The sequence below is a fragment of the Labrus mixtus genome, chromosome 19, assembly GCF_963584025.1.
Source record: "Labrus mixtus chromosome 19, fLabMix1.1, whole genome shotgun sequence".
Classification (NCBI taxonomy): Eukaryota; Metazoa; Chordata; class Actinopteri; order Labriformes; family Labridae; genus Labrus; species Labrus mixtus.
In genome coordinates this window covers 25111923-25139509 of record NC_083630.1, presented here as the reverse complement: position 1 = coordinate 25139509, position 27587 = coordinate 25111923, and the positions used below count along the sequence as shown (strand labels likewise).

Here is a 27587-nt window from a genome sequence, read left to right as displayed (position 1 = left end):
CATTCACACACTGATGGTAGAGGCTGCTGAGTAAAGAGTCCATCAGTATTAACTCATCCATTCATACACACTCACACACTGATGGTAGAGGCTGCTTAGTAAAGAGTCCATCAGTATTAACTCATCCATTCATACACACTCACACACTGATGGTAGAGGCTGCTGAGTAAAGAGTCCATCAGTATTAACTCATCCATTCATACACACTCACACACTGATGGTAGAGGCCACTGTGTAAAGAGTCCATCAGTATTAACTCATCCATTCATTCACATTCACACACTGATGGTAGAGGCCGCTGAGTAAAGAGTCCATCAGTATTAACTCATCCATTCATACACATTCACACGCTGATGGTAGAGGCCGCTGAGTAAAGAGTCCATCAGTATTAACTCATCCATTCATACACATTCACACGCTGATGGTAGAGGCCGCTGAGTAAAGAGTCCATCAGTATTAACTCATCCATTCACACGCTGATGGTAGAGGCCGCTGTGTAAAGAGTCCATCAGTATTAACTCATCCATTCACACACTGATGGTAGAGGCCGCTGTGTAAAGAGTCCATCAGTATTAACTCATCCATTCACACACTGATGGTAGAGGCTGCTGTGTAAAGAGTCCATCAGTATTAACTCATCCATTCATACACATTCACACACTGATGGTAGAGGCCACTGTGTAAAGAGTCCATCAGTATTAACTCATCCATTCATTCACATTCACACACTGATGGTAGAGGCCGCTGAGTAAAGAGTCCATCAGTATTAACTCATCCATTCATACACATTCACACGCTGATGGTAGAGGCCGCTGAGTAAAGAGTCCATCAGTATTAACTCATCCATTCACACGCTGATGGTAGAGGCTGCTGTGTAAAGAGTCCATCAGTATTAACTCATCCATTCATACACATTCACACACTGATGGTAGAGGCTGCTGAGTAAAGAGTCCATCAGTATTAACTCATCCATTCATACACATTCACACGCTGATGGTAGAGGCCGCTGAGTAAAGAGTCCATCAGTATTAACTCATCCATTCATACACATTCATACACTGATGGTAGAGGCCGCTGAGTAAAGAGTCCATCAGCATTAACTCATCCATTCATACACATTCACACGCTGATGGTAGAGGCCGCTGAGTAAAGAGTCCATCAGTATTAACTCATCCATTCATACACATTCACACGCTGATGGTAGAGGCCGCTGAGTAAAGAGTCCATCAGTATTAACTCATCCATTCATACACATTCACACACTGATGGTAGAGGCTGCTGAGTAAAGAGTCCATCAGTATTAACTCATCCATTCATACACATTCACACGCTGATGGTAGAGGCCGCTGAGTAAAGAGTCCATCAGTATTAACTCATCCATTCATACACATTCACACGCTGATGGTAGAGGCCGCTGAGTAAAGAGTCCATCAGTATTAACTCATCCATTCATACACATTCACACGCTGATGGTAGAGGCCGCTGAGTAAAGAGTCCATCAGTATTAACTCATCCATTCACACGCTGATGGTAGAGGCCGCTGTGTAAAGAGTCCATCAGTATTAACTCATCCATTCACACACTGATGGTAGAGGCCGCTGTGTAAAGAGTCCATCAGTATTAACTCATCCATTCACACACTGATGGTAGAGGCTGCTGTGTAAAGAGTCCATCAGTATTAACTCATCCATTCATACACATTCACACACTGATGGTAGAGGCCACTGTGTAAAGAGTCCATCAGTATTAACTCATCCATTCATTCACATTCACACACTGATGGTAGAGGCCGCTGAGTAAAGAGTCCATCAGTATTAACTCATCCATTCATACACATTCACACGCTGATGGTAGAGGCCGCTGAGTAAAGAGTCCATCAGTATTAACTCATCCATTCACACGCTGATGGTAGAGGCTGCTGTGTAAAGAGTCCATCAGTATTAACTCATCCATTCATACACATTCACACACTGATGGTAGAGGCTGCTGAGTAAAGAGTCCATCAGTATTAACTCATCCATTCATACACATTCACACGCTGATGGTAGAGGCCGCTGAGTAAAGAGTCCATCAGTATTAACTCATCCATTCATACACATTCATACACTGATGGTAGAGGCCGCTGAGTAAAGAGTCCATCAGCATTAACTCATCCATTCATACACATTCACACGCTGATGGTAGAGGCCGCTGAGTAAAGAGTCCATCAGTATTAACTCATCCATTCATACACATTCACACGCTGATGGTAGAGGCCGCTGAGTAAAGAGTCCATCAGTATTAACTCATCCATTCATACACATTCACACACTGATGGTAGAGGCTGCTGAGTAAAGAGTCCATCAGTATTAACTCATCCATTCATACACATTCACACGCTGATGGTAGAGGCCGCTGAGTAAAGAGTCCATCAGTATTAACTCATCCATTCATACACATTCATACACTGATGGTAGAGGCCGCTGAGTAAAGAGTCCATCAGCATTAACTCATCCATTCATACACATTCACACGCTGATGGTAGAGGCCGCTGAGTAAAGAGTCCATCAGTATTAACTCATCCATTCATACACATTCACACGCTGATGGTAGAGGCCGCTGAGTAAAGAGTCCATCAGTATTAACTCATCCATTCACACACTGATGGTAGAGGCCGCTGTGTAAAGAGTCCATCAGTATTAACTCATCCATTCACACACTGATGGTAGAGGCCGCTGTGTAAAGAGTCCATCAGTATTAACTCATCCATTCATACACATTCACATACTGATGGTAGAGGCTGCTGAGTAAAGAGTCCATCAGTATTAACTCATCCATTCATACACATTCACACGCTGATGGTAGAGGCTGCTGAGTAAAGAGTCCATCAGTATTAACTCATCCATTCATACACACTCACACACTGATGGTAGAGGCCGCTGAGTAAAGAGTCCATCAGTATTAACTCATCCATTCATACACATTCACACGCTGATGGTAGAGGCCGCTGAGTAAAGAGTCCATCAGTATTAACTCATCCATTCACACACTGATGGTAGAGGCCGCTGTGTAAAGAGTCCATCAGTATTAACTCATCCATTCACACACTGATGGTAGAGGCCGCTGTGTAAAGAGTCCATCAGTATTAACTCATCCATTCATACACACTCACACACTGATGGTAGAGGCTGCTGAGTAAAGAGTCCATCAGTATTAACTCATCCATTCACACACTGATGGTAGAGGCCGCTGTGTAAAGAGTCCATCAGTATTAACTCATCCATTCACACACTGATGGTAGAGGCTGCTGTGTAAAGAGTCCATCAGTATTAACTCATCCATTCATACACATTCACACACTGATGGTAGAGGCCACTGTGTAAAGAGTCCATCAGTATTAACTCATCCATTCATTCACATTCACACACTGATGGTAGAGGCCGCTGAGTAAAGAGTCCATCAGTATTAACTCATCCATTCATACACATTCACACGCTGATGGTAGAGGCCGCTGAGTAAAGAGTCCATCAGTATTAACTCATCCATTCATACACACTCACACACTGATGGTAGAGGCTGCTGAGTAAAGAGTCCATCAGCATTAACTCATCCATTCATACGCTGATGGTAGAGGCTGCTGAGTAAAGAGTCCATCAGTATTAACTCATCCATTCATACACATTCACACGCTGATGGTAGAGGCCGCTGAGTAAAGAGTCCATCAGTATTAACTCATCCATTCACACACTGATGGTAGAGGCCGCTGTGTAAAGTGTCCATCAGTATTAACTCATCCATTCACACACTGATGGTAGAGGCCGCTGTGTAAAGAGTCCATCAGTATTAACTCATCCATTCATACACATTCACACACTGATTGTAGAGGCCGCTGAGTAAAGAGTCCATCAGTATTAACTCATCCATTCATACACATTCACACGCTGATGGTAGAGGCCGCTGAGTAAAGAGTCCATCAGCATAAACTCATCCATTCATACACATTCACACACTGATGGTAGAGGCCGCTGAGTAAAGAGTCCATCAGCATTAACTCATCCATTCATACACATTCACACGCTGATGGTAGAGGCCGCTGAGTAAAGAGTCCATCAGTATTAACTCATCCATTCATACACATTCACACGCTGATGGTAGAGGCCGCTGAGTAAAGAGTCCATCAGTATTAACTCATCGATTCATACACATTCACACGCTGATGGTAGAGGCCGCTGAGTAAAGAGTCCATCAGTATTAACTCATCCATTCATACACATTCACACGCTGATGGTAGAGGCCGCTGAGTAAAGAGTCCATCAGTATTAACTCATCGATTCATACACATTCACACGCTGATGGTAGAGGCCGCTGAGTAAAGAGTCCATCAGTATTAACTCATCCATTCACACACTGATGGTAGAGGCCGCTGTGTAAAGAGTCCATCAGTATTAACTCATCCATTCACACACATTCACACACTGATGGTAGAGGCCGCTGAGTAAAGAGTCCATCAGTATTAACTCATCCATTCATACACATTCACACGCTGATGGTAGAGGCCGCTGAGTAAAGAGTCCATCAGTATTAACTCATCCATTCACACACTGACGGTAGAGGCTGCTGTGTAAAGAGTCCATCAGTATTAACTCATCCATTCACACACTGATGGTAGAGGCTGCTGAGTAAAGAGTCCATCAGTATTAACTCATCCATTCATACACACTCACACACTGATGGTAGAGGCTGCTGAGTAAAGAGTCCATCAGTATTAACTCATCCATTCATACACACTCACACACTGATGGTAGAGGCTGCTGAGTAAAGAGTCCATCAGTATTAACTCATCCATTCATACACACTCACACACTGATGGTAGAGGCTGCTGAGTAAAGAGTCCATCAGTATTAACTCATCCATTCATACACACTCACACACTGATGGTAGAGGCCACTGTGTAAAGAGTCCATCAGTATTAACTCATCCATTCATTCACATTCACACACTGATGGTAGAGGCCGCTGAGTAAAGAGTCCATCAGTATTAACTCATCCATTCATACACATTCACACGCTGATGGTAGAGGCCGCTGAGTAAAGAGTCCATCAGTATTAACTCATCCATTCACACACTGATGGTAGAGGCCGCTGTGTAAAGAGTCCATCAGTATTAACTCATCCATTCACACACTGATGGTAGAGGCCGCTGTGTAAAGAGTCCATCAGTATTAACTCATCCATTCATACACATTCACACACTGATGGTAGAGGCTGCTGAGTAAAGAGTCCATCAGTATTAACTCATCCATTCATACACATTCACACGCTGATGGTAGAGGCCGCTGAGTAAAGAGTCCATCAGTATTAACTCATCCATTCATACACATTCACACGCTGATGGTAGAGGCCGCTGAGTAAAGAGTCCATCAGTATTAACTCATCCATTCACACACTGATGGTAGAGGCCGCTGTGTAAAGAGTCCATCAGTATTAACTCATCCATTCACACACATTCACACACTGATGGTAGAGGCCGCTGAGTAAAGAGTCCATCAGTATTAACTCATCCATTCATACACATTCACACGCTGATGGTAGAGGCCGCTGAGTAAAGAGTCCATCAGTATTAACTCATCCATTCACACACTGATGGTAGAGGCTGCTGTGTAAAGAGTCCATCAGTATTAACTCATCCATTCACACACTGATGGTAGAGGCTGCTGAGTAAAGAGTCCATCAGTATTAACTCATCCATTCATACACACTCACACACTGATGGTAGAGGCTTCTGAGTAAAGAGTCCATCAGTATTAACTCATCCATTCATACACACTCACACACTGATGGTAGAGGCTGCTGAGTAAAGAGTCCATCAGTATTAACTCATCCATTCATACACACTCACACACTGATGGTAGAGGCCACTGTGTAAAGAGTCCATCAGTATTAACTCATCCATTCATTCACATTCACACACTGATGGTAGAGGCCGCTGAGTAAAGAGTCCATCAGTATTAACTCATCCATTCATACACATTCACACGCTGATGGTAGAGGCCGCTGAGTAAAGAGTCCATCAGTATTAACTCATCCATTCATACACATTCACACGCTTATGGTAGAGGCCGCTGAGTAAAGAGTCCATCAGTATTAACTCATCCATTCACACGCTGATGGTAGAGGCCGCTGTGTAAAGAGTCCATCAGTATTAACTCATCCATTCATACACATTCACACACTGATGGTAGAGGCTGCTGAGTAAAGAGTCCATCAGTATTAACTCATCCATTCACACGCTGATGGTAGAGGCCGCTGTGTAAAGAGTCCATCAGTATTAACTCATCCATTCACACACTGATGGTAGAGGCCGCTGTGTAAAGAGTCCATCAGTATTAACTCATCCATTCATACACATTCACACGCTGATGGTAGAGGCCGCTGAGTAAAGAGTCCATCAGTATTAACTCATCCATTCATACACATTCACACGCTGATGGTAGAGGCCGCTGAGTAAAGAGTCCATCAGTATTAACTCATCCATTCACACACTGATGGTAGAGGCCGCTGTGTAAAGAGTCCATCAGTATTAACTCATCCATTCACACACTGATGGTAGAGGCCGCTGTGTAAAGAGTCCATCAGTATTAACTCATCCATTCATACACATTCACACACTGATGGTAGAGGCTGCTGAGTAAAGAGTCCATCAGTATTAACTCATCCATTCATACACATTCACACGCTGATGGTAGAGGCCGCTGAGTAAAGAGTCCATCAGTATTAACTCATCCATTCATACACATTCATACACTGATGGTAGAGGCCGCTGAGTAAAGAGTCCATCAGCATTAACTCATCCATTCATACACATTCACACGCTGATGGTAGAGGCCGCTGAGTAAAGAGTCCATCAGTATTAACTCATCCATTCATACACATTCACACGCTGATGGTAGAGGCCGCTGAGTAAAGAGTCCATCAGTATTAACTCATCCATTCATACACATTCACACGCTGATGGTAGAGGCCGCTGAGTAAAGAGTCCATCAGTATTAACTCATCCATTCACACACTGATGGTAGAGGCCGCTGAGTAAAGAGTCCATCAGTATTAAATCATCCATTCATACACATTCACACGCTGATGGTAGAGGCCGCTGAGTAAAGAGTCCATCAGTATTAACTCATCCATTCATACACATTCACACGCTGATGGTAGAGGCCGCTGAGTAAAGAGTCCATCAGTATTAACTCATCCATTCACACACTGATGGTAGAGGCTGCTGTGTAAAGAGTCCATCAGTATTAACTCATCCATTCACACACTGATGGTAGAGGCTGCTGAGTAAAGAGTCCATCAGTATTAACTCATCCATTCATACACACTCACACACTGATGGTAGAGGCTGCTTAGTAAAGAGTCCATCAGTATTAACTCATCCATTCATACACACTCACACACTGATGGTAGAGGCTGCTGAGTAAAGAGTCCATCAGTATTAACTCATCCATTCATACACACTCACACACTGATGGTAGAGGCCACTGTGTAAAGAGTCCATCAGTATTAACTCATCCATTCATTCACATTCACACACTGATGGTAGAGGCCGCTGAGTAAAGAGTCCATCAGTATTAACTCATCCATTCATACACATTCACACGCTGATGGTAGAGGCCGCTGAGTAAAGAGTCCATCAGTATTAACTCATCCATTCATACACATTCACACGCTGATGGTAGAGGCCGCTGAGTAAAGAGTCCATCAGTATTAACTCATCCATTCACACGCTGATGGTAGAGGCCGCTGTGTAAAGAGTCCATCAGTATTAACTCATCCATTCACACACTGATGGTAGAGGCCGCTGTGTAAAGAGTCCATCAGTATTAACTCATCCATTCATACACATTCACACACTGATGGTAGAGGCTGCTGAGTAAAGAGTCCATCAGTATTAACTCATCCATTCATACACATTCACACGCTGATGGTAGAGGCCGCTGAGTAAAGAGTCCATCAGTATTAACTCATCCATTCATACACATTCATACACTGATGGTAGAGGCCGCTGAGTAAAGAGTCCATCAGCATTAACTCATCCATTCATACACATTCACACGCTGATGGTAGAGGCCGCTGAGTAAAGAGTCCATCAGTATTAACTCATCCATTCACACACTGATGGTAGAGGCCGCTGTGTAAAGAGTCCATCAGTATTAACTCATCCATTCACACACTGATGGTAGAGGCCGCTGTGTAAAGAGTCCATCAGTATTAACTCATCCATTCATACACATTCACACACTGATGGTAGAGGCTGCTGAGTAAAGAGTCCATCAGTATTAACTCATCCATTCATACACATTCACACGCTGATGGTAGAGGCCGCTGAGTAAAGAGTCCATCAGTATTAACTCATCCATTCATACACATTCACACGCTGATGGTAGAGGCCGCTGAGTAAAGAGTCCATCAGTATTAACTCATCCATTCACACACTGATGGTAGAGGCCGCTGAGTAAAGAGTCCATCAGTATTAACTCATCCATTCATACACATTCACACGCTGATGGTAGAGGCCGCTGAGTAAAGAGTCCATCAGTATTAACTCATCCATTCACACACTGATGGTAGAGGCCGCTGTGTAAAGAGTCCATCAGTATTAACTCATCCATTCACACACATTCACACACTGATGGTAGAGGCCGCTGAGTAAAGAGTCCATCAGTATTAACTCATCCATTCATACACATTCACACGCTGATGGTAGAGGCCGCTGAGTAAAGAGTCCATCAGTATTAACTCATCCATTCATACACACTCACACACTGATGGTAGAGGCTGCTGAGTAAAGAGTCCATCAGTATTAACTCATCCATTCATACACACTCACACACTGATGGTAGAGGCTGCTGAGTAAAGAGTCCATCAGTATTAACTCATCCATTCATACACACTCACACACTGATGGTAGAGGCCACTGTGTAAAGAGTCCATCAGTATTAACTCATCCATTCACACACATTCACACACTGATGGTAGAGGCCGCTGAGTAAAGAGTCCATCAGTATTAACTCATCCATTCATACACATTCACACGCTGATGGTAGAGGCCGCTGAGTAAAGAGTCCATCAGTATTAACTCATCCATTCACACACTGATGGTAGAGGCTGCTGTGTAAAGAGTCCATCAGTATTAACTCATCCATTCACACACTGATGGTAGAGGCTGCTGAGTAAAGAGTCCATCAGTATTAACTCATCCATTCATACACACTCACACACTGATGGTAGAGGCTGCTGAGTAAAGAGTCCATCAGTATTAACTCATCCATTCATACACACTCACACACTGATGGTAGAGGCTGCTGAGTAAAGAGTCCATCAGTATTAACTCATCCATTCATACACACTCACACACTGATGGTAGAGGCTGCTGAGTAAAGAGTCCATCAGTATTAACTCATCCATTCATACACACTCACACACTGATGGTAGAGGCCACTGTGTAAAGAGTCCATCAGTATTAACTCATCCATTCATTCACATTCACACACTGATGGTAGAGGCCGCTGAGTAAAGAGTCCATCAGTATTAACTCATCCATTCATACACATTCACACGCTGATGGTAGAGGCCGCTGAGTAAAGAGTCCATCAGTATTAACTCATCCATTCATACACATTCACACGCTGATGGTAGAGGCCGCTGAGTAAAGAGTCCATCAGTATTAACTCATCCATTCACACGCTGATGGTAGAGGCCGCTGTGTAAAGAGTCCATCAGTATTAACTCATCCATTCACACGCTGATGGTAGAGGCCGCTGTGTAAAGAGTCCATCAGTATTAACTCATCCATTCATACACATTCACACACTGATGGTAGAGGCTGCTGAGTAAAGAGTCCATCAGTATTAACTCATCCATTCATACACATTCACACGCTGATGGTAGAGGCCGCTGAGTAAAGAGTCCATCAGTATTAACTCATCCATTCATACACATTCACACGCTGATGGTAGAGGCCGCTGAGTAAAGAGTCCATCAGTATTAACTCATCCATTCACACACTGATGGTAGAGGCCGCTGTGTAAAGAGTCCATCAGTATTAACTCATCCATTCACACACTGATGGTAGAGGCCGCTGTGTAAAGAGTCCATCAGTATTAACTCATCCATTCATACACATTCACACACTGATGGTAGAGGCTGCTGAGTAAAGAGTCCATCAGTATTAACTCATCCATTCATACACATTCACACGCTGATGGTAGAGGCCGCTGAGTAAAGAGTCCATCAGTATTAACTCATCCATTCATACACATTCACACGCTGATGGTAGAGGCCGCTGAGTAAAGAGTCCATCAGTATTAACTCATCCATTCATACACATTCACACGCTGATGGTAGAGGCCGCTGAGTAAAGAGTCCATCAGTATTAACTCATCCATTCACACACTGATGGTAGAGGCCGCTGTGTAAAGAGTCCATCAGTATTAACTCATCCATTCACACACATTCACACACTGATGGTAGAGGCCACTGAGTAAAGAGTCCATCAGTATTAACTCATCCATTCATACACATTCACACGCTGATGGTAGAGGCCGCTGAGTAAAGAGTCCATCAGTATTAACTCATCCATTCATACACATTCATACGCTGATGGTAGAGGCCGCTGAGTAAAGAGTCCATCAGCATTAACTCATCCATTCATACACATTCACACGCTGATGGTAGAGGCCGCTGAGTAAAGAGTCCATCAGTATTAACTCATCAATTCATACACATTCACACGCTGATGGTAGAGGCCGCTGAGTAAAGAGTCCATCAGTATTAACTCATCCATTCACACACTGATGGTAGAGGCCGCTGTGTAAAGAGTCCATCAGTATTAACTCATCCATTCACACACTGATGGTAGAGGCCGCTGTGTAAAGAGTCCATCAGTATTAACTCATCCATTCATACACATTCACACACTGATGGTAGAGGCTGCTGAGTAAAGAGTCCATCAGTATTAACTCATCCATTCATACACATTCACACGCTGATGGTAGAGGCCGCTGAGTAAAGAGTCCATCAGTATTAACTCATCCATTCATACACATTCATACACTGATGGTAGAGGCCGCTGAGTAAAGAGTCCATCAGCATTAACTCATCCATTCATACACATTCACACGCTGATGGTAGAGGCCGCTGAGTAAAGAGTCCATCAGTATTAACTCATCCATTCATACACATTCACACGCTGATGGTAGAGGCCGCTGAGTAAAGAGTCCATCAGTATTAACTCATCCATTCATACACATTCACACGCTGATGGTAGAGGCCGCTGAGTAAAGAGTCCATCAGTATTAACTCATCCATTCACACACTGATGGTAGAGGCCGCTGAGTAAAGAGTCCATCAGTATTAAATCATCCATTCATACACATTCACACGCTGATGGTAGAGGCCGCTGAGTAAAGAGTCCATCAGTATTAACTCATCCATTCATACACATTCACACGCTGATGGTAGAGGCCGCTGAGTAAAGAGTCCATCAGTATTAACTCATCCATTCACACACTGATGGTAGAGGCTGCTGTGTAAAGAGTCCATCAGTATTAACTCATCCATTCACACACTGATGGTAGAGGCTGCTGAGTAAAGAGTCCATCAGTATTAACTCATCCATTCATACACACTCACACACTGATGGTAGAGGCTGCTTAGTAAAGAGTCCATCAGTATTAACTCATCCATTCATACACACTCACACACTGATGGTAGAGGCTGCTGAGTAAAGAGTCCATCAGTATTAACTCATCCATTCATACACACTCACACACTGATGGTAGAGGCCACTGTGTAAAGAGTCCATCAGTATTAACTCATCCATTCATTCACATTCACACACTGATGGTAGAGGCCGCTGAGTAAAGAGTCCATCAGTATTAACTCATCCATTCATACACATTCACACGCTGATGGTAGAGGCCGCTGAGTAAAGAGTCCATCAGTATTAACTCATCCATTCATACACATTCACACGCTGATGGTAGAGGCCGCTGAGTAAAGAGTCCATCAGTATTAACTCATCCATTCACACGCTGATGGTAGAGGCCGCTGTGTAAAGAGTCCATCAGTATTAACTCATCCATTCACACACTGATGGTAGAGGCCGCTGTGTAAAGAGTCCATCAGTATTAACTCATCCATTCACACACTGATGGTAGAGGCTGCTGTGTAAAGAGTCCATCAGTATTAACTCATCCATTCATACACATTCACACACTGATGGTAGAGGCCACTGTGTAAAGAGTCCATCAGTATTAACTCATCCATTCATTCACATTCACACACTGATGGTAGAGGCCGCTGAGTAAAGAGTCCATCAGTATTAACTCATCCATTCATACACATTCACACGCTGATGGTAGAGGCCGCTGAGTAAAGAGTCCATCAGTATTAACTCATCCATTCACACGCTGATGGTAGAGGCTGCTGTGTAAAGAGTCCATCAGTATTAACTCATCCATTCATACACATTCACACACTGATGGTAGAGGCTGCTGAGTAAAGAGTCCATCAGTATTAACTCATCCATTCATACACATTCACACGCTGATGGTAGAGGCCGCTGAGTAAAGAGTCCATCAGTATTAACTCATCCATTCATACACATTCATACACTGATGGTAGAGGCCGCTGAGTAAAGAGTCCATCAGCATTAACTCATCCATTCATACACATTCACACGCTGATGGTAGAGGCCGCTGAGTAAAGAGTCCATCAGTATTAACTCATCCATTCATACACATTCACACGCTGATGGTAGAGGCCGCTGAGTAAAGAGTCCATCAGTATTAACTCATCCATTCATACACATTCACACACTGATGGTAGAGGCTGCTGAGTAAAGAGTCCATCAGTATTAACTCATCCATTCATACACATTCACACGCTGATGGTAGAGGCCGCTGAGTAAAGAGTCCATCAGTATTAACTCATCCATTCATACACATTCATACACTGATGGTAGAGGCCGCTGAGTAAAGAGTCCATCAGCATTAACTCATCCATTCATACACATTCACACGCTGATGGTAGAGGCCGCTGAGTAAAGAGTCCATCAGTATTAACTCATCCATTCATACACATTCACACGCTGATGGTAGAGGCCGCTGAGTAAAGAGTCCATCAGTATTAACTCATCCATTCACACACTGATGGTAGAGGCCGCTGTGTAAAGAGTCCATCAGTATTAACTCATCCATTCACACACTGATGGTAGAGGCCGCTGTGTAAAGAGTCCATCAGTATTAACTCATCCATTCATACACATTCACATACTGATGGTAGAGGCTGCTGAGTAAAGAGTCCATCAGTATTAACTCATCCATTCATACACATTCATACACTGATGGTAGAGGCCGCTGAGTAAAGAGTCCATCAGCATTAACTCATCCATTCATACACATTCACACGCTGATGGTAGAGGCCGCTGAGTAAAGAGTCCATCAGTATTAACTCATCCATTCATACACATTCACACGCTGATGGTAGAGGCCGCTGAGTAAAGAGTCCATCAGTATTAACTCATCCATTCACACACTGATGGTAGAGGCCGCTGTGTAAAGAGTCCATCAGTATTAACTCATCCATTCACACACTGATGGTAGAGGCCGCTGTGTAAAGAGTCCATCAGTATTAACTCATCCATTCATACACACTCACACACTGATGGTAGAGGCTGCTGAGTAAAGAGTCCATCAGTATTAACTCATCCATTCACACACTGATGGTAGAGGCCGCTGTGTAAAGAGTCCATCAGTATTAACTCATCCATTCACACACTGATGGTAGAGGCTGCTGTGTAAAGAGTCCATCAGTATTAACTCATCCATTCATACACATTCACACACTGATGGTAGAGGCCACTGTGTAAAGAGTCCATCAGTATTAACTCATCCATTCATTCACATTCACACACTGATGGTAGAGGCCGCTGAGTAAAGAGTCCATCAGTATTAACTCATCCATTCATAGACATTCACACGCTGATGGTAGAGGCCGCTGAGTAAAGAGTCCATCAGTATTAACTCATCCATTCATACACACTCACACACTGATGGTAGAGGCTGCTGAGTAAAGAGTCCATCAGCATTAACTCATCCATTCATACACATTCACACGCTGATGGTAGAGGCCGCTGAGTAAAGAGTCCATCAGTATTAACTCATCCATTCATACACATTCACACGCTGATGGTAGAGGCCGCTGAGTAAAGAGTCCATCAGTATTAACTCATCCATTCACACACTGATGGTAGAGGCCGCTGTGTAAAGTGTCCATCAGTATTAACTCATCCATTCACACACTGATGGTAGAGGCCGCTGTGTAAAGAGTCCATCAGTATTAACTCATCCATTCATACACATTCACACACTGATTGTAGAGGCCGCTGAGTAAAGAGTCCATCAGTATTAACTCATCCATTCATACACATTCACACGCTGATGGTAGAGGCCGCTGAGTAAAGAGTCCATCAGCATTAACTCATCCATTCATACACATTCACACACTGATGGTAGAGGCCGCTGAGTAAAGAGTCCATCAGCATTAACTCATCCATTCATACACATTCACACGCTGATGGTAGAGGCCGCTGAGTAAAGAGTCCATCAGTATTAACTCATCCATTCATACACATTCACACGCTGATGGTAGAGGCCGCTGAGTAAAGAGTCCATCAGTATTAACTCATCGATTCATACACATTCACACGCTGATGGTAGAGGCCGCTGAGTAAAGAGTCCATCAGTATTAACTCATCCATTCACACACTGATGGTAGAGGCCGCTGTGTAAAGAGTCCATCAGTATTAACTCATCCATTCACACACATTCACACACTGATGGTAGAGGCCGCTGAGTAAAGAGTCCATCAGTATTAACTCATCCATTCATACACATTCACACGCTGATGGTAGAGGCCGCTGAGTAAAGAGTCCATCAGTATTAACTCATCCATTCACACACTGACGGTAGAGGCTGCTGTGTAAAGAGTCCATCAGTATTAACTCATCCATTCACACACTGATGGTAGAGGCTGCTGAGTAAAGAGTCCATCAGTATTAACTCATCCATTCATACACACTCACACACTGATGGTAGAGGCTGCTGAGTAAAGAGTCCATCAGTATTAACTCATCCATTCATACACACTCACACACTGATGGTAGAGGCTGCTGAGTAAAGAGTCCATCAGTATTAACTCATCCATTCATACACACTCACACACTGATGGTAGAGGCTGCTGAGTAAAGAGTCCATCAGTATTAACTCATCCATTCATACACACTCACACACTGATGGTAGAGGCCACTGTGTAAAGAGTCCATCAGTATTAACTCATCCATTCATTCACATTCACACACTGATGGTAGAGGCCGCTGAGTAAAGAGTCCATCAGTATTAACTCATCCATTCATACACATTCACACGCTGATGGTAGAGGCCGCTGAGTAAAGAGTCCATCAGTATTAACTCATCCATTCACACACTGATGGTAGAGGCCGCTGTGTAAAGAGTCCATCAGTATTAACTCATCCATTCACACACTGATGGTAGAGGCCGCTGTGTAAAGAGTCCATCAGTATTAACTCATCCATTCATACACATTCACACACTGATGGTAGAGGCTGCTGAGTAAAGAGTCCATCAGTATTAACTCATCCATTCATACACATTCACACGCTGATGGTAGAGGCCGCTGAGTAAAGAGTCCATCAGTATTAACTCATCCATTCATACACATTCATACACTGATGGTAGAGGCCGCTGAGTAAAGAGTCCATCAGTATTAACTCATCCATTCATACACATTCATACACTGATGGTAGAGGCCGCTGAGTAAAGAGTCCATCAGCATTAACTCATCCATTCATACACATTCACACGCTGATGGTAGAGGCCGCTGAGTAAAGAGTCCATCAGTATTAACTCATCCATTCATACACATTCACACGCTGATGGTAGAGGCCGCTGAGTAAAGAGTCCATCAGTATTAACTCATCCATTCATACACATTCACACGCTGATGGTAGAGGCCGCTGAGTAAAGAGTCCATCAGTATTAACTCATCCATTCACACACTGATGGTAGAGGCCGCTGTGTAAAGAGTCCATCAGTATTAACTCATCCATTCACACACATTCACACACTGATGGTAGAGGCCGCTGAGTAAAGAGTCCATCAGTATTAACTCATCCATTCATACACATTCACACGCTGATGGTAGAGGCCGCTGAGTAAAGAGTCCATCAGTATTAACTCATCCATTCATACACATTCATACACTGATGGTAGAGGCCGCTGACTAAAGAGTTCATCAGCATTAACTCATCCATTCATACACATTCACACGCTGATGGTAGAGGCCGCTGTGTAAAGAGTCCATCAGTATTAACTCATCCATTCATACACATTCACACACTGATTGTAGAGGCCGCTGAGTAAAGAGTCCATCAGTATTAACTCATCCATTCATACACATTCACACGCTGATGGTAGAGGCCGCTGAGTAAAGAGTCCATCAGCATTAACTCATCCATTCATACACATTCACACACTGATGGTAGAGGCCGCTGAGTAAAGAGTCCATCAGCATTAACTCATCCATTCATTCACACGCTGATGGTAGAAGCCGCTGAGTAAAGAGTCCATCAGTATTAACTCATCCATTCATACACATTCACACGCTGATGGTAGAGGCCGCTGAGTAAAGAGTCCATCAGTATTAACTCATCCATTCATACACATTCACACGCTGATGGTAGAGGCCGCTGAGTAAAGAGTCCATCAGTATTAACTCATCCATTCACACACTGATGGTAGAGGCCGCTGTGTAAAGAGTCCATCAGTATTAACTCATCCATTCACACACATTCACACACTGATGGTAGAGGCCGCTGAGTAAAGAGTCCATCAGTATTAACTCATCCATTCATACACATTCACACGCTGATGGTAGAGGCCGCTGAGTAAAGAGTCCATCAGTATTAACTCATCCATTCACACACTGATGGTAGAGGCTGCTGTGTAAAGAGTCCATCAGTATTAACTCATCCATTCACACGCTGATGGTAGAGGCTGCTGAGTAAAGAGTCCATCAGTATTAACTCATCCATTCATACACACTCACACACTGATGGTAGAGGCTGCTGAGTAAAGAGTCCATCAGTATTAACTCATCCATTCATACACACTCACACACTGATGGTAGAGGCTGCTGAGTAAAGAGTCCATCAGTATTAACTCATCCATTCATACACACTCACACACTGATGGTAGAGGCCACTGTGTAAAGAGTCCATCAGTATTAACTCATCCATTCATTCACATTCACACACTGATGGTAGAGGCCGCTGAGTAAAGAGTCCATCAGTATTAACTCATCCATTCATACACATTCACACGCTGATGGTAGAGGCCGCTGAGTAAAGAGTCCATCAGTATTAACTCATCCATTCATACACATTCACACGCTGATGGTAGAGGCCGCTGAGTAAAGAGTCCATCAGTATTAACTCATCCATTCACACGCTGATGGTAGAGGCCGCTGTGTAAAGAGTCCATCAGTATTAACTCATCCATTCACACACTGATGGTAGAGGCCGCTGTGTAAAGAGTCCATCAGTATTAACTCATCCATTCATACACATTCACACACTGATGGTAGAGGCTGCTGAGTAAAGAGTCCATCAGTATTAACTCATCCATTCATACACATTCACACGCTGATGGTAGAGGCCGCTGAGTAAAGAGTCCATCAGTATTAACTCATCCATTCATACACATTCATACACTGATGGTAGAGGCCGCTGAGTAAAGAGTCCATCAGCATTAACTCATCCATTCATACACATTCACACGCTGATGGTAGAGGCCGCTGAGTAAAGAGTCCATCAGTATTAACTCATCCATTCACACACTGATGGTAGAGGCCGCTGTGTAAAGAGTCCATCAGTATTAACTCATCCATTCACACACTGATGGTAGAGGCCGCTGTGTAAAGAGTCCATCAGTATTAACTCATCCATTCATACACATTCACACACTGATGGTAGAGGCTGCTGAGTAAAGAGTCCATCAGTATTAACTCATCCATTCATACACATTCACACGCTGATGGTAGAGGCCGCTGAGTAAAGAGTCCATCAGTATTAACTCATCCATTCATACACATTCACACGCTGATGGTAGAGGCCGCTGAGTAAAGAGTCCATCAGTATTAACTCATCCATTCACACACTGATGGTAGAGGCCGCTGTGTAAAGAGTCCATCAGTATTAACTCATCCATTCACACACTGATGGTAGAGGCCGCTGTGTAAAGAGTCCATCAGTATTAACTCATCCATTCATACACATTCACACGCTGATGGTAGAGGCCGCTGAGTAAAGAGTCCATCAGTATTAACTCATCCATTCATACACATTCATACACTGATGGTAGAGGCCGCTGAGTAAAGAGTCCATCAGCATTAACTCATCCATTCATACACATTCACACGCTGATGGTAGAGGCCGCTGAGTAAAGAGTCCATCAGTATTAACTCATCCATTCATACACATTCACACGCTGATGGTAGAGGCCGCTGAGTAAAGAGTCCATCAGTATTAACTCATCCATTCATACACATTCACACGCTGATGGTAGAGGCCGCTGAGTAAAGAGTCCATCAGTATTAACTCATCCATTCACACACTGATGGTAGAGGCCGCTGTGTAAAGAGTCCATCAGTATTAACTCATCCATTCACACACTGATGGTAGAGGCCGCTGAGTAAAGAGTCCATCAGTATTAACTCATCCATTCATACACATTCATACACTGATGGTAGAGGCTGCTGAGTAAAGAGTCCATCAGCATTAACTCATCCATTCATACACATTCACACGCTGATGGTAGAGGCCGCTGAGTACAGAGTCCATCAGTATTAACTCATCCATTCATACACATTCACACGCTGATGGTAGAGGCCGCTGAGTAAAGAGTCCATCAGTATTAACTCATCCATTCATACACATTCACACGCTGATGGTAGAGGCCGCTGAGTAAAGAGTCCATCAGTATTAACTCATCCATTCACACACTGATGGTAGAGGCCGCTGTGTAAAGAGTCCATCAGTATTAACTCATCCATTCATACACATTCACACGCTGATGGTAGAGGCCGCTGAGTAAAGAGTCCATCAGTATTAACTCATCCATTCATACACATTCATACACTGATGGTAGAGGCCGCTGAGTAAAGAGTCCATCAGCATTAACTCATCCATTCATACACATTCACACGCTGATGGTAGAGGCCGCTGAGTAAAGAGTCCATCAGTATTAACTCATCCATTCATACACATTCACACGCTGATGGTAGAGGCCGCTGAGTAAAGAGTCCATCAGTATTAACTCATCCATTCAAACACTGATGGTAGAGGCCGCTGTGTAAAGAGTCCATCAGTATTAACTCATCCATTCACACACTGATGGTAGAGGCCGCTGTGTAAAGAGTCCATCAGTATTAACTCATCCATTCATACACCTTCACACACTGATGGTAGAGGCTGCTGAGTAAAGAGTCCATCAGTATTAACTCATCCATTCATACACATTCACACGCTGATGGTAGAGGCCGCTGAGTAAAGAGTCCATCAGTATTAACTCATCCATTCATACACATTCATACACTGATGGTAGAGGCCGCTGAGTAAAGAGTCCATCAGCATTAACTCATCCATTCATACACATTCACACGCTGATGGTAGAGGCCGCTGAGTAAAGAGTCCATCAGTATTAACTCATCCATTCATACACATTCACACGCTGATGGTAGAGGCCGCTGAGTAAAGAGTCCATCAGTATTAACTCATCCATTCACACACTGATGGTAGAGGCCGCTGTGTAAAGATACCATCAGTATTAACTCATCCATTCACACACATTCACACACTGATGGTAGAGGCCGCTGAGTAAAGAGTCCATCAGTATTAACTCATCCATTCATACACATTCACACGCTGATGGTAGAGGCCGCTGAGTAAAGAGTCCATCAGTATTAACTCATCCATTCACACACTGATGGTAGAGGCTGCTGTGTAAAGAGTCCATCAGTATTAACTCATCCATTCACACACTGATGGTAGAGGCTGCTGAGTAAAGAGTCCATCAGTATTAACTCATCCATTCATACACACTCACACACTGATGGTAGAGGCTGCTGAGTAAAGAGTCCATCAGTATTAACTCATCCATTCATACACACTCACACACTGATGGTAGAGGCTGCTGAGTAAAGAGTCCATCAGTATTAACTCATCCATTCATACACACTCACACACTGATGGTAGAGGCTGCTGAGTAAAGAGTCCATCAGTATTAACTCATCCATTCATACACACTCACACACTGATGGTAGAGGATGCTGTGTAGTGTTGTTTTGGAGTCTCTCTCTTTATTTGGCCTTTGAGCCGGTCATGTCACTGAACTCCTGACTTTATTTGAAGCAGATGTTGTGGCCCTTTGAGAATCATTAACGTGTATTTGGTGTTAACGTGAGTGTGTTACTGTCTCTTTAAGAGTTTAACCCTTCCTCCTCCTCTCCTCACTGACTGTGTGTCTCAGTGTGTGTGTGTTTGTGTGTGTGTTTGTGGTGATGGCCGCTGCTCGGGACTCTCTCTATCTTGGCTTTGATTTCAGCACTCAGCAGGTAAAAGTCACCTTTTTGTTTCCTTCTCTCACCTGCACGTCCGAGAGGATGACGTGTCCGCCGCACGTGGCTGCGTGCAGGCAGGCAGAGTTTCTCGTTTTTCGCGCAGACGCGGAAGAAGCGGAGAGAGAGTGTGAGTCCTGTGGAGGTTCAGGATGAGCTCTGAGGATGGACTTTGTAGCTTAAACACAGAACAGAACTGCCACATCGAGGCTGTCAACATGTTTCATACCTGTTAGACAGGTGTAGGTGTACAGGAGAGAAAGGAACCTGCAACCAATCTCCACATCAATACAAATGTTTTAATGCAATCTACACTCTGAGGTGATTTCCTGCAACTATTAGTAATTAAAATAATAAATGACCTATATTGTGTGTCTAGGAGTCCTCTCGCTGCTCACTCTTTAAAAAGAGTTGCAAACCTATTGGAGGAATTGTGGGAGGGCATTTCAGTACCTCATCTACCTGCACACATCTCATCCCGACTTCTCTGCCCGGCCGCAAGAAAATTAGAACCCGACCGATACGCACGTTTTTGCAGCTGATACCGATACTGGAGAGAGAAAAATCAGACTCTCTCTCCACCCAGAGGGGGCAATCGACAACGTAAAATTTGAAGTGCTGAAAATAAAACTGATATTTGTGTGTTTTCACTGTTGATGCTGATAATGTGCATTATCCCCCCATGAAGCTGAAGGTGGTGGCTGTGGATGGAAACCTGAGCGTGGTTCATCAGAACAACGTGCAGTTTGACTCTGAGCTACCTGAGTTCAGGTGACACACTGACTGAACACCTGCTACATGAGAGACAGGAAGTTAGCACAGCATGATGCTATATATGATGTTTTAAAGATTAATAGACCATGTTGACCTCAACGTTACATTTGATTTGTGTCAGGACTCAGGGAGGAGTTCATATCCATGCTGACAAACTGACGGTCACCTCACCTGTGCTGATGTGGGTGAAGGTAGGACACACACACACACACACACACACACACACACATACACACACACACACACACACACACACGGCTCGGTTCACTCTGTAACTCCTCAGGTGAAGTATTAACACCTTGAGCGGGATCACCAGCTGACCTGGTTGTTCTGTGTTCCTGTCCATCATTAGGCTCTGGACCTGCTATTGGACAAGCTGAAGAGGGCGGGGCTTGACTTCTCCCGTGTCAGAGCGTTGTCAGGCAGCGGACAGGTGATTTAGAAACCAGAAGTCCAACGTTGAAACAGTGTCAGTAACAATAAACACTGACCATGTGATCAGGTTTAGAGGACTGACTCACTGCAGGAGACAGACTCTAGTGGACACTGGAGGAACTGCAGCTGTGAAGTTAGACATTTTAACATAGAGCTCTATGAGGACTGACTCACTGCAGGAGACAGACTCTAGTGGACACTGGAGGAACTGCAGCTGTGAAGTTAGACATTTTAACATAGAGCTCTATGAGGACTGACTCACTGCAGGAGACAGACTCTAGTGGACACTGGAGGAACTGCAGTGGGGTTTGGTGTACAGATGTCTGTTTTTCTCTCTCAGCAACACGGCAGTGTGTTCTGGAGAAAAGGAGCTTCTGAGACCCTGAAACAGCTCGACCCAGACCAGGACCTGAACCAGCTGCTGCAGGTCTGTGAACACACACATTAATATCCTGTGTGTGTGTGTGGTTCTGTGTGTAACCCTGTCTGATGTGTGTGTGCTGTGTTGACAGGACAGCTTCTCCGTGTCAGACTGTCCCGTGTGGATGGACTCCAGCAGCACTCAGCAGTGTCATGAGCTGCAGGCGGCAGCAGGGGGCGCTCTAAGACTGGCTGAGATCACCGGATCAAGAGCCTATGAGGTCTCACCTGTCTGTGTGTACACCTGTCTGTGTGTACACCCGTCTGTGTACACCCGTCTGTGTGTAGACCCGTCTGTGTATACACCTGTCTGTGTGTACACCTGTCTGTGTGTACACCTGTCTGTGTGTACACCCGTCTGTGTGTAGACCCGTCCGTGTATACACCCGTCTGTGTGTTCACCCGTCTGTGTGTAGACCCGTCCGTGTATACACCCGTCTGTGTGTACACCCGTCTGTGTGTAGACCCGTCCGTGTATACACCCGTCTGTGTGTACACCCGTCTGTGTGTAGACCCGTCCGTGTATACACCCGTCTGTGTGTTCACCCGTCTGTGTGTATACCCGTCTGTGTTCACCTGTCTGTGTGTTCACCCGTCTGTGTGTACACCCGTCTGTGTGTTCAACTGTCTGTGTGTACACCTGTCTGTGTGTACACCCGTCTGTGTGTAGACCCGTCCGTGTATACACCCGTCTGTGTGTTCACCTGTCTGTGTGTATACCCGTCTGTGTTCACCTGTCTGTGTGTACACCCGTCTGTGTGTACACCTGTCTGTGTGTATACCCGTCTGTGTTCACCTGTCTGTGTGTACACCCGTCTGTGTGTTCAACTGTCTGTGTGTACACCTGTCTGTGTGTTCACCTGTCTGTGTGTATACCCGTCTGTGTTCACCTGTCTGTGTGTACACCCGTCTGTGTGTATACCCGTCTGTGTTCACCTGTCTGTGTGTACACCCGTCTGTGTGTACACCTGTCTGTGTGTATACCCGTCTGTGTTCACCTGTCTGTGTGTACACCCGTCTGTGTGTTCAACTGTCTGTGTGTACACCTGTCTGTGTGTTCACCTGTCTGTGTGTATACCCGTCTGTGTTCACCTGTCTGTGTGTACACCGTCTGTGTGTACACCTGTCTGTGTGTATACCCGTCTGTGTTCACCTGTCTGTGTGTACACCCGTCTGTGTGTTCAACTGTCTGTGTGTACACCTGTCTGTGTGTTCACCTGTCTGTGTGTACACCCGTCTGTGTGTTCAACTGTCTGTGTGTTCAACTGTCTGTCACTCTAACAGGGTGTGTGTGTGTGTGTGTGTGTGTGTGTGTGTGTGTGTGTGTGTGTGTGTGTGTGTGTGTGTGTGTGTGTGTGTGTGTGTGTGTGTGTGTGTGTGTGTGTGTGTGTGTGTGTGTGTGTGTGTGTGTGTGTGTGTGTGTGTGTGTGTGTGTGTGTGTGTGCAGCGTTTCACAGGGAACCAGATCGCTAAGCTGCGTCAGACCCGACCAAACGAGTTCCAGGATGCTGAGGTGACCCTGAAGGCATCACAGCACATATTTAAATATTAAATTAATTATCACGTTTGTTGTTATAAACTGTTTTTTTTTTTCATTATAACAATAATCTTTATTATATCAGTTTATTATTCATGTGTAATATTGTTTACATTAAATCTGTGTGTTTGTGTTTTCAGAGGATCTCATTGGTCAGCAGCTTCGCCGCCTCTCTCTTCCTCGGTGATTACGCCGCCATCGACTTCAGCGACGGTACGGACGACTCAACGTGTTTTAATTAAGTTATGAAAGAGAGTCATGATGTCAGAAAGTGATTAACCAATCACGGCAGGGGATTCCTGCCATGGACTGTATGTATGTAAGATAGTGGACCCATACATGTTCTCTGACTTAAGGGTCAGGGATGAACCTGTTGGACATCAGGACCAGAACCTGGTCTAAGATCTGCCTGGAGGCCACGGCTCCTCACCTGGACAGCCTGCTGGGAACTCCTCTACCCTCCACGTCTGTACTGGTAAGACTGGTTTATACTGGTCTGTACTGGTCTGTTCTGGAGGTGAGGGGGTCTTTAACCTCAGCGCTGGTCTCTGTCCCTGCAGGGTCCGGTCTCCTCCTACTTCGTGCAGCGATACGGTTTCTCTGACAGCTGCAGAGTGGTGGCTTTCACCGGAGACAACCCAGGTGAGACACCCCAAAAACATCTGTCAACACCTGTCAACACCTGTAAACACATGTCAACACCTGTAAACACATGTCAACACCTGTAAACACATGTCAACACCTGTCAACACCTGTAAACACCTGTCAACACCTGTAAACACATGTCAACACCTGTAAACACATGTCAACACCTGTCAACACCTGTAAACACATGTCAACACCTGTAAACACCTGTAAACACCTGTAAACACATGTCAACACCTGTAAACACATGTCAACACCTGTAAACACCTGTAAACACCTGTCAACACATGTCAACACCTGTCAACACCTGTAAACACCTGTCAACACATGTCAACACCTGTCAACACCTGTAAACACCTGTAAACACATGTCAACACCTGTCAACACATGTCAACACCTGTAAACACCTGTCAACACATGTCAACACCTGTCAACACCTGTAAACACATGTCAACACCTGTAAACACCTGTAAACACATGTCAACACCTGTAAACACATGTCAACACCTGTAAACACATGTCAACACCTGTAAACACATGTCAACACCTGTCAACACCTGTAAACACATGTCAACACCTGTAAACACATGTAAACACATGTAAACACATGTAAACACATGTCAACACATGTCAACACCTGTCAACACATGTCAACACCTGTAAACACATGTAAACACATGTCAACACCTGTAAACACATGTCAACACCTGTCAACACATGTAAACACCTGTAAACACATGTAAACACATGTAAACACATGTAAACACATGTCAACACATGTCAACACATGTCAACACCTGTAAACACATGTCAACACCTGTAAACACATGTAAACACATGTCAACACCTGTAAACACGTCAACACCTGTAAACACCTGTCAACACATGTCAACACCTGTCAACACCTGTAAACACATGTCAACACCTGTAAACACCTGTAAACACATGTCAACACCTGTAAACACCTGTAAACACATGTCAACACCTGTAAACACATGTCAACACCTGTCAACACCTGTAAACACATGTCAACACCTGTAAACACATGTCAACACCTGTCAACACCTGTAAACACATGTCAACACCTGTAAACACCTGTAAACACATGTAAACACATGTCAACACCTGTAAACACATGTAAACACATGTAAACACATGTCAACACATGTCAACACCTGTCAACACATGTCAACACCTGTAAACACATGTAAACACATGTCAACACCTGTAAACACATGTCAACACCTGTCAACACATGTAAACACCTGTAAACACATGTAAACACATGTAAACACATGTCAACACATGTAAACACCTGTAAACACCTGTCAACACATGTCAACACCTGTCAACACCTGTAAACACATGTCAACACCTGTAAACACCTGTAAACACATGTCAACACCTGTCAACACCTGTAAACACATGTCAACACCTGTAAACACATGTCAACACCTGTCAACACCTGTAAACACATGTCAACACCTGTAAACACCTGTAAACACATGTAAACACATGTCAACACCTGTAAACACATGTCAACACCTGTAAACACATGTAAACACATGTAAACACATGTCAACACATGTCAACACATGTCAACACCTGTAAACACATGTAAACACATGTCAACACCTGTAAACACATGTCAACACCTGTAAACACATGTAAACACCTGTAAACACATGTAAACACATGTCAACACATGTAAACACATGTAAACACATGTCAACACATGTCAACACATGTCAACACCTGTAAACACATGTCAACACATGTAAACACATGTCAACACCTGTAAACACGTCAACACCTGTAAACACATGTAAACACCTGTCAACACCTGTAAACACCTGTAAACACATGTAAACACATGTCAACACATGTCAACACCTGTAAACACATGTCAACACCTGTAAACACATGTAAACACATGTCAACACCTGTAAACACGTCAACACCTGTAAACACATGTAAACACCTGTCAACACCTGTAAACACCTGTAAACACATGTAAACACATGTAAACACATGTCAACACCTGTAAACACATGTCAACACATGTCAACACATGTAAACACCTGTAAACACATGTAAACACATGTCAACACATGTCAACACATGTCAACACCTGTAAACACATGTAAACACATGTCAACACATGTCAACACATGTCAACACATGTCAACACATGTCAACACCTGTAAACACATGTAAACACATGTAAACACATGTAAACACATGTCAACACATGTCAACACCTGTAAACACATGTAAACACATGTCAACACATGTCAACACCTGTAAACACATGTAAACACCTGTCAGCCAGACATTTATTTATAAAAGTTGTAACATGCTTTTTTTGATACCATCCAAAAAAGTAAAAAGCTTAAAGCCCCATGTTGAATTGTAGAATTAGTCTGTTGATATTTAAAATGTAACACAGAATGTAGGCTGTTGTTCTATCCACTGAACACTGGGGGGTGCTGTTGTGCTGCAGGTTAGCTGTTTGAAAGGGTTTCTGTCCTCTGTACTCAGCCACAGATCAAATCAAACATCATGTCTTTGTTTGTTTTGTGTCCTCAGCGTCTCTGGCAGGAATGAGACTCCAACAAGGAGACATCGCCGTAAGTTTTGTTTTTTTTATTCATACCAACACGAGCCGGACACAGATCACTCCGACACCAGGGGGCAGCACCCTCCTTTCAAACTCTGTGTGTGTGTGTGTGTGTGTGTGTGTGTGTGTGTGTGTGTGTGTGTGTGTGTGTGTGTGTGTGTGTGTGTGTGTGTGTGTGTGTGTGTGTGTGTGTGTGTGTGTGTGTGTGTGTGTGTGTGTGTGTGTGTGTGTGTGTGTGTGTGTGTGTGTGTGTGTGTGTGTGTGTGTGTAGGTGAGCCTGGGGACCAGTGATACGGTGTTTTTGTGGCTCCAGCAGCCTCGTCCGGCTCTGGAGGGTCACATCTTCTGCAACCCGGTCGATTGGCAGGCGTACATGGCTCTGCTGTGGTACGCACACACACACGTACACACGTACACACGTACA

The 27587-nt window shown here is 44.1% G+C and overlaps 2 protein-coding genes across 3 annotated transcripts in view; one reads left to right on the top strand and one right to left on the bottom strand.

The window, feature by feature from the left end:
* nub1 (negative regulator of ubiquitin-like proteins 1) overlaps positions 1-21033 on the bottom strand; it is a 63520-nt gene extending 42487 nt beyond the window's left edge. Inside the window, exon 1 of the mRNA XM_061064016.1 lies at positions 20741-21033. The gene's annotated coding sequence lies outside the window, so the exon portion shown is untranslated. The remainder of the gene's footprint in view (positions 1-20740) is intronic.
* Positions 20577-27587, top strand: part of xylb (xylulokinase homolog (H. influenzae)) — an 18026-nt gene continuing 11015 nt past the window's right edge. Inside the window, exons 1-12 of one of the 2 annotated variants that reach the window (XM_061064017.1) lie at positions 20577-20729; positions 21421-21503; positions 21628-21697; positions 21859-21939; positions 22282-22368; positions 22454-22582; positions 23809-23874; positions 24039-24111; positions 24255-24373; positions 24459-24540; positions 27133-27173; positions 27435-27550. In XM_061064017.1, coding sequence (XP_060920000.1) covers positions 20676-20729; positions 21421-21503; positions 21628-21697; positions 21859-21939; positions 22282-22368; positions 22454-22582; positions 23809-23874; positions 24039-24111; positions 24255-24373; positions 24459-24540; positions 27133-27173; positions 27435-27550 — 1001 coding nt within the window. In that variant the 5' untranslated portion in view covers positions 20577-20675. The remainder of the gene's footprint in view (positions 20730-21420; positions 21504-21627; positions 21698-21858; positions 21940-22281; positions 22369-22453; positions 22583-23808; positions 23875-24038; positions 24112-24254; positions 24374-24458; positions 24541-27132; positions 27174-27434; positions 27551-27587) is intronic. The other variant, XM_061064018.1, reaches the window with a different exon arrangement.